The sequence below is a fragment of the Pan troglodytes genome, chromosome 11 (assembly GCF_028858775.2).
Source record: "Pan troglodytes isolate AG18354 chromosome 11, NHGRI_mPanTro3-v2.0_pri, whole genome shotgun sequence".
Classification (NCBI taxonomy): Eukaryota; Metazoa; Chordata; class Mammalia; order Primates; family Hominidae; genus Pan; species Pan troglodytes.
The window spans coordinates 2,870,235-2,885,829 of record NC_072409.2 but is presented as its reverse complement, the minus strand read 5'-3'; the positions used below and the strand labels follow the sequence as shown (position 1 = coordinate 2,885,829).

The 15,595-nt window shown below is 54.5% G+C and overlaps 2 protein-coding genes across 3 annotated transcripts; one reads left to right on the top strand and one right to left on the bottom strand.

The window, feature by feature from the left end:
• Positions 1-5,675: 5,675 nt before the first annotated feature.
• PIERCE1 (piercer of microtubule wall 1) lies at positions 5,676-11,136 on the bottom strand. Of its 2 annotated transcripts, none has more exons than XM_009457677.4 (3): positions 10,185-11,136; positions 9,076-9,154; positions 5,676-6,064 (listed from the first exon to the last, which is right to left on the bottom strand). In XM_009457677.4, the coding sequence occupies exons 1-3, from the start codon at positions 10,574-10,576 to the stop codon at positions 6,008-6,010; spliced, it is 528 nt and encodes a 175-aa protein (XP_009455952.1). In that variant the 5' UTR covers positions 10,577-11,136; the 3' UTR covers positions 5,676-6,007. The 2 variants fall into 2 exon arrangements, with proteins under 2 accessions (XP_009455952.1, XP_520353.3); XM_520353.8 differs by having other exon boundaries at positions 5,676-6,110; positions 10,185-11,052.
• MRPS2 (mitochondrial ribosomal protein S2) lies at positions 11,118-15,143 on the top strand. The gene is made up of 4 exons (XM_520354.8): positions 11,118-11,229; positions 11,474-11,599; positions 12,320-12,449; positions 14,017-15,143. Exons 1-4 carry the CDS (start codon positions 11,118-11,120, stop codon positions 14,606-14,608), a joined length of 960 nt encoding a protein of 319 aa, XP_520354.5. The 3' UTR covers positions 14,609-15,143.
• The last annotated feature ends 452 nt before the right edge of the window (positions 15,144-15,595 follow it).

Genomic DNA, 15,595 nt, shown 5'->3' with positions numbered 1-15,595 from the left:
GACCTCAGGTCCTTGGTGTTGGTGCCCTGCGATGCTGCCCTGGTATTCTGTGCCTTCTGCTCTGAGGCCACCGCAGTGTCCGTGGCTACTACAGAGACAGAAGCAGTGCTGGGCACTGACGGGCCGTGACATTTACATTGTAATTGTCCAGCAAACTTTCATGAGTCACTGGAGCTTCCCAGGTCAGCCTCGTGGCTTAGCTGCCATGCGGGGTTTCTTTGGAGCTGAATCTTGTTGGTATTCGAACATGCGAGTGGCTTGTCTACACACTGTGCACCCCTGGGTTTTAGCAAGAATTCACTCTTGTATCCAGATGCAGGCATGTGCCGCCTGCCATCCACAGATGCAACGTCTGCTGGGTCAGAAGCCATGATGAGGGTCCCTGTGGTTGCCGTTCCTATCCAGCCCCGTCTTGTGTGTGTGATATCTTTGTTGTGGCATATTGCTTCACTTAAGTGCTTCCAGGAGAAACAGTTCCATGTAATCCATGCTCTTTTATTTATATTGCTTTTTTTTATTTTTTATTTTTTGAGACGGTGTCTCACTCTGTCACCCAGGCTAGAGTGCAGTGGCGCAATCTTGGCTCATGCAACCTTCACTTCCCAGGTTCAAGCGATTCTTGTGCCTCAGCCTCCCGAGTAGCTGGGACTACAGGCATGAGTCACCTCACTCAGCTAATTTTTGGATTTTTAGTAGAGAGGGGTTTCACCGTGTTGTTCAGGCTGGTCTCAAACTCCTGACCTCAGGTGATCCGCCTGCCTCGGACCTCCCAAAGTGCTGGGATTACAGGCTTGCGCCACCGTGCCCGGCCTTATTTATATTTCTAAATAGTGCCTGTGGGGATGTTGGCTGGAAACCAACCCCCTTGTCCTGGGCCTGCCAGGGGAGGAGCCACAGCCACAGTGCACGTAGCACTGAGCCTCTCCCACTCCTGCCCCCATGCCCATCCCAGGGTCGCTTGTCTCATCTCTTCCCCAAACCCCGGACCCTTTACACCTTCCCTGACGTTCACATGTCCTCTGCCAACACTCCACATAGCAGTGCAGGTCAGAGCTGCTGCTGCCCCAGAAAGAAGACCTCCTGAGGTTCAGGGACATGGCATCTGTAACACGGTCACCAGCTCTAGTTAGCGTGTTCCGCCTGTACATGTGTGTAGGGCATCCCCTATCCACGTGCCGAGCAGTTGCCAATTGGCTTACGGTCACCGTGGGTTAATCACTCACTAAGAATGTTCCAGGAACCTGCATTTCTTTGTGGAACATTTTGGTCCATTTTCAGTTTTTGTAAAGAGGTGCCGTGTCGTCGCGGGGGTCACCCCGGTGGGGTGGACTCAAAACTGCACAAGATGTCCCCAGTTCAGAGCTCCTTACCGAGGCCCTTGGGGTCAGGCTTTGCTGTGACAAACAGTGGCTTGCTTAAATACCGACCAAATGGCCCTCCTGATGGGGTTAAAACAGGCGATCCATGCCAGTCTTCCCTGGAGCACGGGGGGGCTTCCTCCCACCTTTGTTCTGCCGATCACAGTTGCCCTTGGAGCTCCTCTTGTCCTGCTTTCAGGAGTCACTGGTGCTTTAAGACTCAGCTGGAGATGAGTCGGTCGGTGCCTTCTTTCTCTTCACAAACTGGAATTCCCTGGAATTGCCCATGGGCCATGTGACCTGAAAGCGGTGCTTCTTCACCCCTGCACTGCCCCGTTTGTTTTAGAGAAGAGGCCAAGATCCAAGGTTCGTCCACACCTGCCAGCGGGTTTTCCTGTATGGGAGGGGGCTGCAGTCAGGGCAGCCAGGAGCTGCACAGGAGGGATGCCCGCCCCTGTGTTGGCAGTCTGTCTCCCAGCACCTCCGCAGATTCGGGTGTGACGACGCGGCTGCATCCCATGAATACAGGCCCGGTGCCGCTGTGGGAATAAGTAGATGTGTGCCCGCCCTGTAGGAGTCTCCGGTGGACAGTGTGTCAGTAAGTCAAGCTCTTTGCAAGTCTGTAATTATTAAGACCTAGAGGTAAGTCATGTCCCAAGAGCCCCTCCCCTCTCTTCCCAGGGAGTAGGGCCAGGGTCCATTTCATCCAATACAAGTAATCAGGAGAGGCCAGGTTTTAAGGTTTCTCGTCCTCTGGGATGAGTCAGCCTGATGTCGGGGAACAGGGATGGGAAAAGGAAAAAGCTCTGGCAGGTCATGTCTGATATTCTCCACCCACGTCCCTATGTAGGGGGAGAAGCTTCCTTTAAGGAAGAGTCCCCCTTAATTTATCTGTCGCTCAGAATCTGAAGGGTCAGACAGCAGATTTTCCCAGCTCGAGATATATTTGCTTTGGAAAATCAAGCAGTACATGTAATTATTAGCACCTGTCTGCTCATATAAACATGTAAAAGGCATTGCCCCCTGGATCCCCCCTCCCTCAAAACGAATGAAAGGACCTGTTTAAAGGGGCGTGGGGAACAGCACAAAGTCCACATTCCATATCCGCAAATCACAACCAGGTTTATTCCCAGGCGTGGCTGTTGGGGAGGGTGGGGGACAGATCACATTATTTGCAAAATCTTTGAGGCTTCTGGTATTTTGTGTACTAAATGTAAGAGATTTTTTTTTTCAATGTCAAGATATTTTACTACATAATAGAAACCATTCTAATATTGACTGTAATGAAAAGAAAAAGGTTACTAATGAAAAATACAGAAATATAAATGAAAATGTACGTTTAAGAAGTGGCTGGTTTTAAACCAACCCAGCAGTAAAATTCAGCGATTAGTAAAGTGACATGAATTTTTTTTTTTTTTTTTTTTTTTTTTGGAGACGGGGTCTCACTCTGTCGCCCAAGCTGGAGTGCAGTGGTGTCTTGGCTCGCTGCAGCTTCCACCTCCCGGGTTCAAGCAATTCTCCCGCTTCAACCTCCCAAGTAGCTGGGATTACAGGTGTGCACCACCATTCCTGGCTAATTTTTGTATTTTTAGTAGACACAGGGTTTCGCCATGTTGGCCAGACTGGTCTCAAACTTCTGGCCTCAGGTGATCCGCCCACATCAGTCTCCAAAAATGCTGGCATTACAGGCATAAGCCATCGTGCCCAGCCTTAGCTTGTAATTTCTGAGTGGAATAAAAAGGCTAAACAAAGCAAAGACTGCTCTGTGGAGTGAAGAGAGAGGGTTTCAGAAATGGCTGTGTCCTTTTTTTTTTTTTTTTTTTTTTTTCAAATATCTCTGCAAACTGATGTTACACTGTGTTTCCGTCACCTTTCCTGTAATTCCGAGATTTTGAAAGAACACAGTACAGATGGGTGCCATTTTCTTTTCATTTTGCAACCCTCCGTTCTGTACGCTTTAATCCCAAACAGAAAACACACCCATTTAGCATTCCGTTAGATCAGTGGACTTGATTTTTCTCAGCATGTGAAGATTTCAGTTTGGAAATCTGTTCCAAAGAGGAAGGTCTCCAGATTTGTGATCCCTGGAGCTCTGTATGACTCACAAATGTGTAGTAGGTTAGGACTGAATCTGCGGCTCTAGTGCCGATGGCCTCCCGCCTCCAGGATGTCCCCAAGGCGGGCTCCAGCGAGGCCGGCTCGCAGCCTTCCATGCGGCTCTGTTTCCCATCTGAGAGGGAGGCCCCAGGTGTGAAGATCGGGCAAGGTGACAATGCCAAAGCCCTTAGAACACTGCGAGATGCCAAGAAACGGAGCGGCGGGCACACGCCCGGGCCTGGGCATGGGAGACAGGCAGGCTCACAATTCAGAGGTATTGGGGATTTTCATCTTTCCAGATGCTTACTCTATTTAGAATAAATGAGTGGAGTCTAACTTTCCATCAGCTCATTAGCAGCTGTACAGAAATAACATTTTATTAGACACGACTAACTAAATCACTCGGCACCCAACTGAGATGCCAGAATTGAGCCCGTGAAGCCCGTAGGAGGGAGGCACCTGTTGCTGTTGGTTGATACTCCCAGCCTGGGCCCCAACAGCGCCTCAGCTAGAATTGGGGGTGTTATCCGAGTGAAGTGGTTTCATCAGGTGTGACTTTGCCTGCAGGCGTGACTTTGCCTGGATGAAGCCATCTTGCTACAGCAGTGCAGGTGTTCAACAGTTCTAGGCTGGCGGGGAAACAAATGCAGTCATTTGGACTGATGGCTTTATCTTACCCTGGTGCTTTTCAAAATCATCTGTGGAGGAAGCAATGCATTCTTTTTTTTTTTTTTTTTTTTTTTTTTTGAGACAGAATCTTGCTCTGTCGCCTGAGCTGGAGTGCAGTGGCGTGATCTCGGCTCACTGCAATCTCCGCCTCCCAGGTTCAAGCATTTCTCCTGCCTCTGCCTCCCGAGTAGCTGGAATTACAGGCACACCCCACAACACCCCTGGCTAATTTTTGTATTTTTAGTAGAGACAGGGTTTCACCATGTTGGTCAGGATGGTCTGGAGCACCTGACCTCAAGTGATCTGCCCACCTCAGCCTCCCAAAGTGCTGGGATTACAGGTGTGAGCCACCCACCACGCCCGGCCGGGAATGCATTCTTTTCAGTGTGTTGAGAAACCTGATTGATAAGGCTTTTTTTTTAAAATTTATTTCAATAGAAGCTAAACACAGAGGGGTTACTGGTATTTCTGGTATTTTTAAGGAATAACTGCAAAAACATTTTCAGTTTGATGCCTGGAGTCTCTGCTGGTTTTTTAGCTCAGAAGAAAGATATTACATAGATCCTGGCTTCAGGGCCAATTTTGTATACTTTTTAATTAAATATATTGATTTTCTCTGGAAAGTATTTCCATCCCAAATTGGACATTAAGACTGTTGCCAAAATGTTTACTTTTGTGTATTAATAATAAAACGTTTATATGAAGAAATAACCCATCATGATGTTTAACTTCTTCCCTAATTCGTGAGTAGAATCCCTGCAGGTAAGAATCTATAAACAAGATATTATTGATGGTGTGTAAGAGGAGTTTCTTTTTTCTAGTTTCAGTACTTTCTAAATTTCCTATAATGAACACATCTTGCTCTCATAGAGGGAAAAAAAATCCATGTCATAGACAATTTTTTTTTTTATTGAAGACCCTGTAGCTCATAGTAAACATGGATTTATGACTACATAGAGATAAAAATCCACTTCATGTAGTTATTACCCCCCTTAGCAAAATACAGGTAATCCCCTGCCTTTTTTTTTTACTTTTTATTGAAATTTTAAAATAAACATAGAGAATGCCCATGTCTGCATCACCCCCTTCCACAACGAAGGGCATTCACCAACCTTGTCTCTGCCCCTGCCCCTGCCCCTGCCCCTTGCTGGAGCATGAAGCACACAAACATGGTGGAGGAGGTTCATTGGCAACCCCATGTGCTCCTCGAGTAATCTCACACAGTAACGGCCCCTCCTGCCTGTTCAGCCTCGACTTGGCTGATGAGGCGTCTGCTCCTCCTCCTGCCCAGCGCCTGGCCCTCGCCCACACCCCAGTGGGGCATCTCATGCCCTCGTGGGAACCCCGCAGTGTTTGTGCAGATCTCAGCCAGGGTGCTGGGTGCTTTAGGACGGGAGATCTGCTCCCTAACTGGTCTTGTGTGTAACATGGCTCCCAAATACAGACACGAGCGGAGTTAGCGGCCAGCGCTCCCAATGCTCAGGCCAGGACTTGGGCCCCGGGAGCCCACAGCCCCACTCCACCATGACAAATGTCAGACGAGACGGAAGCTCAGGATGTGACAACGTTTTTAATGCAAAGTCAACCATTAGCATCTTTCCCATGTACTTATTAGATGTGAAATGGCAGGACTTCATGGCCCCGTTTGCATATTTTCCTACTCTGCAGACGAATAATATTTTCAGGGAAGGCAGCGCAGTCTGTGCCGTCACAATCGGGCGACTGTGGGTGATGAGGGACGATGATTTTCCAGGAGGCCCTGGGGTCAGAGGACTCCTAGAGGGAGTTTCCAGCCCCTCAATCGCAGATGGATGGCCTGTTGATGTTGTAACTGGGGTGGAAGTTGAGCCGGTCACAGGAGGTGATGCAGTTATCGGGGCCAGTCACGATGCTTTTCTCCAGGTAAACATTGAGAGTATTGTTCCGGAACATTCCACCCGCTGCAAGTTGTTGGGAAAATTTATTCGAATTTGGATAAAATACTTTCTATAAGAGATAAAGGAACACGGATGAATGACGTATAATACTCTTGAGCAATCCGTTGAATATTTTTGAAAGAAAAATAAGAATTCATAAGAAAATGCAGAGAAGCCAGAGTGGGTAGGATGGCCTGGCTCACCCCAGACCATCCTAATCCATGCCCGATGCCTGGCACTTGCTGTTAACACTGTCCCCGGCACTGTTCTAAGGATAGAAGAATGAGCTGTGGGGCCACCTGTGTGCCATCTCTACCTCAGGATGTGGCTGTGAGCATCGCCTTGGGGGTCAGTCCTGGAGTCACCCCCAGGTCTGCTTTTCCTCACTGTGCTACTCTGGGAAAGCTGCCAGCCCTCTCTGAACTTCAGTTTTCTCTTCTATGGAATAGAAATGATATCCATGTCAGTGGGTTTCAACCTTAACTGGGGCTGGGTGCGGTGGCTCACGCGTGTAATCCCAGCACTCTGGGAGGCTGAGGCAAGTGGATCGCCTCAGGTCAGGAGTTCGAGACCAGCCTGGCCAACATAGTGAAATGCCGTTTCTACTAAAAATACAAAAATATTAGCCAGGTGTGGTGGCGGGCGCATGTAATCCCAGCTACTCGGGAGGCTGAGGCAGGAGAATTGCTTGAACCCGGGAGGTGGAGCTTGCAGTGAGCCGAGATTGTGCCATTGCAGTCCTGCCTGGGCAACAAGAGCGAAACTCCATTGAGAAGGGATGTGCTGAGGCCACCCGTGTGGGCGGGCACCCAGTGGTAGGAGTTATTCTAGCAAGACAGCATCATTAGGTGACTGTGACATTCCTGAAGCGAGTGGTCTGGACCTCCACCAAATATTTTACCCCATACGGGTGACCTGTCCTTAGAGAATCCTGTGCCACGCACATCACCTGATGTTTCATCTCCTTGGCAAGAAACAAGTGCAAAGAGAAAACTTTTCTTTGTTTTTGAGAAGTTTTAGATCTATGGAAAAATTGAACAGAAAGTACAGAGAGTTCCCAAATTACCTCCCTCAGCAAACACAGTTTCCCCTGTCCTTAGCATGTTGCACTTGTGTAGCACACTTTTTACGGTGGAGCCAGTGTTGATACTTTATTAGTAACTAAAGTCTACATTCTACGGGTGGGACAAATGTATCATCACAGGGATCCACCCATGCAGTATCATGGAGAGGAATTCCCTTCAGTGCTTTTTTTTTTTTTTTTGAGATGGAGTTTTTGCTCTAGTCACCCACGCCGGCGTGCAATGGTGCCATCTCAGCTCACTGCAACCTTCGCCTCTGGGTTCAAGCAATTCTCCTGCCTCAGCCTCCCAAGCAGCTGGGATTACAGGCGCCCACCACTATGCCCGGCTACTTTTTGTATTTTTAGTAGAGACGGGGTTTCGCCATGTTGGCCAGGCTGGTCTCAAACTCCTGACCTCAGGTGATCTGCCCGCCTCGGCCTCCCAAAGTGCTGGGATTACAGGCGTGAGCCACCGTGCCCGGCCTTTCAGTGCACTTTTTAATGCAAAGCATTTATCTTCTATTCCCACATGGGAGGTAAACAGCTTCTCTGGCATCCACCCTTGGTCACAAAACTGGAAAAGAGACTCCAGATGGAGCAGGTGGATAAGAAGGAGGAAAACCTTCTTGGAAACTTGTCAATAGTACCTCATGCCTCCTACCCCACTGCCTGCTCCCATCAGTGACCTGAAGCCTCCTACCATTTACAATAGGAACATTTTTTCATGGCCTTTTATAAAACCTAAAACATCTGGACCCATGTTAGTGAGTGTGCTGGGTTTTTTTTTTTTTTTTGGTTTTTGTTTGTTTGCTTGTTTGTTTGTTTTGGTGACAGGGTCTGGCCCTCACCCAGGGTGGAATGCAATGGCATGATCAAGGCTGACTGCAGCCTCAACCTCCTGGGCTCAAGCAATCCTCCCCCCTCAGCCTCCTGAATAGCTGGGACTACAGGTGCATGCCACCACACCCAGCTAATTATTTTATTTTATTTTTATAGGGATGGGGGTCTCATTACGTTGCCCAGGCTGGTCTTGATCTCTGAGCCTCAAGTGATCCTCTCACCTCAGCCTCCCAAAGTGCTGGGATTACAGGCGTGAGCCACCGCATCCAGCTGTGTCTGATCTTTTTCATAGAAATACCTGATCCCCAGGGAAAACTCAGGGTCGTCTGATTATGGGAGAGTGATTCTCAAATGCTCCAGCATTTTTAGATACGTAATCTTCTCACGAGGGCTCAGTCACTCACGCCACACAACTAAATAAGCACTCACCAGACCTTTTCAATGATGAATGCTTTGACAACGAAAATACGTCCACAACATTCTCACCCCAAAATGGCTGGCCCAGTGTCCCAGGTGTGCAGGAGACACCGCACTAGTCCCTCTGTCCATTCACCTGGACCTTCATGGGGTTTGGTGTGGGGAGGTTCTAGGAGGGCCATCCTGGAGCCTGAGGTCAAGCTCAAAAAGGGTTTGGCTTCCCCAATGGCCCACAGACTCCTGTGCCCACCAATGCAACTTGCCCACCCACGAGCTGTGCCGTCAGCCAGTACTGCCTCTTCAGGTTACACGTTAACATCTCATAAAGTGCAATTCCAAAAAAAAAGTAGCCCTTCATTTATTTGCCTCAGAACTGAGCACCGTAAGTTGCAGGAGATGGTTGCGTGTGTGTGTGTGAGACTGCTGTGCGTGTGGTTGGGTGTATGGGGGCAGGGTGATGTCAGCAAGTCTATATCCTCCTCTTTTAAAACACTCCACTCCCAAATTCATTCACTCATTTAGTTCCATCCTACCCTCTCCCAAAACGATTTTGGGAACCTCCCTCCTCCCTATTTGTGATGCTGGAACTTTGGCCTCCTCCCTGGGTGCACCCCTCCCCGTCTCATTGTTGACCTTTTGAGAACCCCAGGTTTTTAGCCTCTTCTTGAGGCCACCCACCCCCTGCCCCCCATGCCCGGTCTTGCATCCCACTTACAGGCATCTCGTGCACGGTGGGGGCTCTGCTCCCGTAAGCCTGGTTACTGGTCCTGTACACTGAGACAGCCTTCTGGGTTCTGGTAGATGAGAAACACTCTATTTTCATTCATTTACTCTAATTCTGCACAAGCCACAGCCTTGTATTTGGTTGACGGCACTCCCCTGGAAATGCCCCCATGGAAAGAGCAATGTGCCCGGGCTGGTGATGTGGCCTCGAAGGCAGCCTCTGGGAGTACCTGGCTGATGACCGTTCTGAATGGCCCGGCCTCCCCGGCCCCCTCTGCTCGCCACTGTCCCTGCTCTTCCAAGGCAGGCCAAAGCCCTAAAGAGCAGGCAGCCAGCAAGTGCTCATCCCCAGCCCTGGCAGGGCCTCGGCACATGCTGCAATTTCTGGGTAACTTAGCTTGTCAGGAGCAGAGGCTTGGCCTCCAGACCCTGCCACCCAGAGGGTCCCTCTGCCTCTAAGCCCCCACCCTCACTGAGGCTATGCTTCTACTGGTACCACTGCCCCTACCTGTCAGTAGGACAGGCTACTGAGAGGCTGCAGGCCCACGACATAGCTTTACTTTGTACTCCTAGATCTTGGCCAAGTTGTTCCTTCTACATCCCAGTCATCTCAATGCGAGAATGAGGATACTAACAGACCCTGCCCTAGAGGACTGTTGAGGGACCAAATGTGTGATGAGCACGGCAAGATGTTTGCACCTGCCTACAGGAATTGAGTTTCTTACTGCTTCTTAGCCTGCAATGCCCTGTGGCAGCTCAGAGCTGGCTGAGTCTACAGCAAGACAGTGGAGGTGCTGCTGTGCTCACGCCCCGCAGCGGAGTTTCAGGGTAGAGAGGAGAGGAGACTCACCCGACACAAAACAGTGGAGCTGAGACCACAACTGGGCTTTCTCCCCCCACGGCCCTTATCCCCACTTCCTTGTATGAGGCTCTAGGGAGCACGGTCGCCGCTCACTGGCGGGCGATGACAGCGCGGGCCCCGGATGACCACTCGATCTTCTTGATTTCTGTAGCTAGGACCTTGGCGGTCTTGCGGGGTCTCTCACACACGGGGCTATCGAGCAGTGGACGCCAGGACCAGGCGGGCCCCAGCTTCCTCACCTGTAGCCCCGGAACCACCCCGGGTTGTTGAACCTGCCCGGCAGGTCCGCGCTCACGCGGTAGTAGTCGCTGGTCCTCTCCGGCGGGGCCGTGGCCTTGGGCGCCACAGGCTCCGCGCACGCTCTGGGGCATTCCTCAGCCATTGCGCCTGGAGGAGAAGCAGGACTCCGCGGCGTCCTGTTGCCAAGCGACGGCCAGGTCACGTGACTGGGGAGCCAGCGGAGGGGCCTTAAAGGCGCCGCGCGTGGGCCGGGTTCCTCTGCGGGTGGGTCCGGAACCTGCCGGGCGACTCCCCAAGGGCCGGGAAGGTCGGGACGTCGAGAGATTCCCTGCTGGGACCGTCGTGTGAGGCAGCCCCAGGCCCCCAGCCACCCGCAGGGGGACAGGGCCATCCCAGCATCAGGGCGTGGACTCCCGGGCGAAAGAAACCCCAGGGCCTGGGACCCCGCCAGCCGGGTGACGGGGTTTAAGCACTGCAGGTCCACTCGGCAGGCAACGATTGGACTTTTGCTGTCCAATGTACTCCAGGGATACTATGCCCCCCAGCACCCCGAGTCTAAATTGAGACCCGAGATCTGGCTAACTTTATGAAATTCTCCTAAGCCAAATATCGTTTAAATATTACAAACAGTTTTGGAGAGCGAGAGGTTGCGCAGGACGTGGTTCACAGCTCACTTGGCGGGAGGCGAGGGTCCCCATCGCCCAGCGGGCTTCCCCAAGGGTCAGGGGCCTCCCGGGCTGGCCGGTCCCATTAGCAGGGCGGGGCGAGCTGCAGGGCGAGGACCGTGGTTCCACTCCCCGCCCGAGACTCTCAAGCCCAGGACCTCGGGCCCTGACCCCTCGCGTGCCCCGCCCCCGCAGGGAGGTCCCAGCCGCCTGGGGACGGCACTGTGGCTCCTCCGGGCCTGTAGGCGGCACTGCGGCCCCGCGCGGATGGCGACGGAAGGGGAGGTCGCTCGGCCTGGCCTGGAGGGAGGCCTCGCTCTGCCCCGCATCCCAGCCATGGCGACATCCTCGGCCGCGCTGCCCCGAATACTCGGCGCGGGTGAGCGCGCGCTTGCGGGACCCTGGGGAGGAGCATGCGAGGAGGATGCGGAGGGGCGCGGGGACCCGAGGGAGCGGCGGGGACGCGGAGGGGACCCGGGGCGAGCGCGGAGGGGACTCGGGGAGGGCGCGGGGACGCGTAGGGGACCCGTTAGGGACGCGGAGGGGCCTGTTGGGGATGCGGTGGGGAGCGGGCGTGGTGCATCCGGGACGCGGCGCCAGGACCTCTGTCTGCTTCCCCCCAGGTGCCCGGGCCCCGTCGCGCTGGTTGGGCTTCCTCGGGAAGGCGACCCCCCGGCCTGCTCGGCCGAGCCGCAGGACGCTTGGAAGCGCGACGGCCCTTATGATCCGCGAGTCCGAGGACAGCACCGGTAACACTGGGCGCCCAGCCGAGTTGGGTGGGAACGAGGAGAGGCCGGCAGCCGCGGGGGATGCGAACCCTAGAGGGGCCTGGGCGCTGCACGCGGTCGAAACTGCGCCCTCCGCTGGGCTCCTCCCACTCCCGTGCTCGCCGCCGCTCGGTCCTGCCGGACGTAGCACAGCGGGCTGAGGCCACCGCCTCACCATGGATAGGGTGAGAGGGAGCGGGCGGGCCAGTGGTTAGCACAGGCTTCGCTGCCTAGGGGGGTGTCACTGGACCACCGCGGCCCGGAGCCCCGAGCTCGCCCAGGCGGGCCCAAGTGACCTGGGGGCACTGGGCTTGGAGTCTGCCCACCTTGCTGGACTCCTCATAGGGACTTTCTGGCTGGCCACCTGAGACCACAAGGCGGGGAGGTGCCAGAAAGACCTGAGCAACCCGCTGGGCCCCTCTCTTTTTCTCCTCTGTCTTCCAAGTAAGACCAAGGGACGGGGTTGACCAGGTTCGACCAGGCTTACCCAGGAGCAAGGTCGGGATCAGAACCTGGCTCCAGCCCTCTGTTTCCTGAAAAGGTCCCTGTGCTTCCAGGTCTTTCCTGGGGCTGCTGGGCTCCCGGCTCCCCACCTCGGTGTCACAGAAGGCACTTGGGAGCAGGGGTGGGCGGGAACTGCGCTCTGCCTGTCTCTGCTGCCACCGGTGGGAGACGCAGCGTCGCTCCTCCTCCCTGCCGTAGATTTCAACGACAAGATTTTGAATGAGCCCCTCAAGCACTCTGACTTCTTCAATGTCAAGGAACTGTTTTCCGTGAGAAGCCTCTTCGATGCCCGAGTCCATCTGGGACACAAAGCTGGCTGTCGGCACAGGTAGGTGACACCCCCATCTGAGCCCGGGGCGGTTCCCAGGAGGGACCTGGGACCTGCTCTGGTTCTAGGGCCACTTTTGAACTGGCCTATGTCAGTTTTAGGTGATTACAGCCCCATCCTCCTCCACATGGGAATACAGAGCCCCACAGAGAAGCAGGAGTTTATTCCTCAGCTTGGCAGACGCTCTTGTGTGCCTTGGTGTGGCGCTCACAGCCCTTGATAGGGCAGGCCTGCTGGGGGTTGCAGGACTCCACGGGTTCAGAAATGGAAAGGCTGAGGGCAGAACCTGTAAGGTTGGCCCCCCCGGATCGGGCTGGGCCTTCTGGGCTGCGGGGAGGAGGAATGACTGGTCCTGTATTCTCACATGGTCATTTTGACTGCTGTGGGGGGAGGGGATGGGAGGGGCAGGTGGGAGGCCAGGGAGGAGGTTGGTGTGGGCGTTCAGGGTGAAGGTGGCGGGGCTTAAATCGCAGTAGCGGAAGAGCTGGAGCAGCAGGTGGACATGAGGCAGCAGGGCAGAGCCAGTGGGCCTTGGGCTGGGGTGGGAGGTGGCTGGGGCCGAAGGGATCAAACACCTGCTCTTCGGGTGGAGCCTGGTACTGGTTACTGAGATGGTGAAAACCAGGGGAGACCTGGGGGACATCACAAGCTTGGTTCCTACCAGGTATGAACCCTTTGCTGCCCCAGTGGAGAGGTCACACGGTTACCAGGAGGGATGGGCCTGGGCCCAGGGAGCCATCGGCATTGGGGGCTGGCAGGTGTTTCCAGAGCATCGGAAAAGGAGGTCCAAGGTGGAGCCCTGGGTGCTCCAGTGTTTGGAGTCAGTGAAGAGGGACAGCCGGGGGTGGGGGAGATGTGGTTCTCTGTTGATGCTGCTGAGAAGTGAATTCAAGGGTGTGACCTTGGCAAGATGGAGGTCGCCAGTGCCTTGATGGGCAGGGTTGCTTGAGAGGAAGGGACAGAACCCAGTGGGAGTAGACTGGAGGTGAGGACCTGGGAACCGCAAATGTGGATCACTCGCCTGTCATGCACCGAGAGGCAGGGGTGTCTCCCATGCCCCGCTTTTCTCAGCCCAGGCCAGCAGTGGTCCAGTGCTTTGGATCAGGGTTCCCCGCCCAGGCTTGGCCACTCCTGCCCTGATCCCTTAATGCTTTTGGCCCAGAGCACCCCGCTAAGTCCAACCCCAGAGGGGCCTCGTCCGCAAAGCCTCGGGAAGAGGAGAGTGGCGGAGGCGGCTGCCCTGTGAGCTGCACGGAGCAGAATGTCCTTTTGGCGTCATGTTGGATGTCCACACATCCATATGGGGTCAGTTCTATTAGGATTCCTTCGGGAAGAGGTAGAGGGTTGGAGGGGTTAAGCCACGAGACGAGGCATGCAGAGGGGTGGCCTGGATGGGTCTGCACTGCTGTCCATCCACACGGGGAGCGTTGCAAATTGTGCTTCCCAGCCCATAGTGCCCCCACAGAGGAGCCCGGGAGTCCCCGGTGGGCGTCTGTGTTCCTGCAAGGGGCCAGTGGAGATGGCCCCGTGAACTCTCATCCCCCTTGCCTTGTGGGGTCTCTGGCAGGTTTATGGAGCCGTACATCTTTGGGAGCCGCCTGGACCACGACATCATCGACCTGGAACAGACAGCCACGCACCTCCAGCTGGCCTTGAACTTCACCGCCCACATGGCCTACCGCAAGGGCATCATCTTGTTCATAAGCCGCAACCGGCAGTTCTCGTACCTGATTGAGAACATGGCCCATGACTGTGGCGAGTACGCCCACACTCGCTACTTCAAGGGCGGCATGCTGACCAACGCGCGCCTCCTCTTTGGCCCCACGGTCCGCCTGCCGGACCTCATCATCTTCCTGCACACGCTCAACAACATCTTTGAGCCGCACGTGGCCGTGAGAGACGCAGCCAAGATGAACATCCCCACAGTGGGCATCGTGGACACCAACTGCAACCCCTGCCTCATCACCTACCCTGTACCCGGCAATGACGACTCTCCGCTGGCTGTGCACCTCTACTGCAGGCTCTTCCAGACGGCCATCACCCGGGCCAAGGAGAAGCGGCGGCAGGTTGAGGCTCTCTATCGCCTGCAGGGCCAGAAGGAGCCCGGAGGCCAGGGGCCAGCCCACCCCCCTGGGGCTGACATGAGCCGTTCCCTGTGATGTTCACTCTCCTCCCGAGGCAAACCACAGCCAAGCCTGTCAGCTGGGAGTCCCCTTCCCCAGCCCTGGGTCAGCGGCATCCTCAGTCGTTGTTACTTACTCAGCTGATGTCACAGTGCAGACATCCGCCGTTCCACCTCAGAACCAGTGGCTGAGCAGACCAACGTTGCCATGTGCATTTGCTCCGTGGGGAACAGCACAGAGGGTGAGCGACGTGTGCAGAACGGCCCCTTGGCTGCAGTTAGGACCTCAATGGCTGGTGTGGCCGAGCTGCTAGAAGACGCTGCTGTCCCTGTGATCCCAGCAGCCCTCCCTTCACCGTGACCCCTGACCTTTGTCAGGAAGGTGCAGTTTTTCTTCTCAATCTAAATGCCTTTCAGGTGGGCCACTTCCTTGGCTACCTGGTTCCAGGGGGGCTGTTTTGTAATGAGATGCTGCTGGCAGGCCACTCAGAGGCTCCCAGCTGGGTTGGTGGGACAGCCAGGCCAGATGACCTGATTCCAGCAAAAATAAAACTCAGATTTGGGCAAAATGAGACTTGGAGTTTGGGGCTCTGTCTCGAGTGGGTTTGCTTTCATCCATGTGGTGCGGTTTTTCTTCAGGCACACACTGGGGCTCCAGTGATGAGAGATGGGACGGGCACTGTGTGTGTGAGGGGCATGAATGAGGTCAGCAGAGGTGCCAGCTGCCACTAGAGGGCACCGTCTTCAGCAGTGGAGCTTGTGACAAGCCCACAGCCCGGCCAGCCTCATTCAGCAGAACAGGCTTGGTGTGGACCCAGTTTCAGGAAAGACGGGCACTTGCTGACAGGGACGCTTAACACCCCTCACCTGTGGGGATACAGCTGTGTTCCTGGAACAAGCTGCGGCCTCCTCCCAGCCCCATCCCGAGCTGCTTAGGACATAGGCCCCCCATGCACCTGACCACCCAAGGAGCCGTCTCTGGGCAGAGTCTGGGCAGCAGGGCCCTGTGGAGTCTGGTGCCCTG

Coding starts and splice junctions, on each gene's coding strand:
- PIERCE1 (XM_520353.8), bottom strand. CDS start 10,576: ATGGCCCTGTCCCCCTGCGGGTGGCTGGGGGCCTGGGGCTGCCTCACA. Junction 9,155..10,184: donor GGGTGGTTCCGGGGCTACAG/GTGAGGAAGCTG, acceptor CTCATCTACCAG/AACCCAGAAGGCTGTCTCAG. Junction 6,111..9,075: donor CCACCGTGCACGAGATGCCT/GTAAGTGGGATG, acceptor TATCTCTTATAG/AAAGTATTTTATCCAAATTC.
- MRPS2 (XM_520354.8), top strand. CDS start 11,118: ATGGCGACGGAAGGGGAGGTCGCTCGGCCTGGCCTGGAGGGAGGCCTC. Junction 11,230..11,473: donor GCCCCGAATACTCGGCGCGG/GTGAGCGCGCGC, acceptor GCTTCCCCCCAG/GTGCCCGGGCCCCGTCGCGC. Junction 12,450..14,016: donor AAAGCTGGCTGTCGGCACAG/GTAGGTGACACC, acceptor GGTCTCTGGCAG/GTTTATGGAGCCGTACATCT.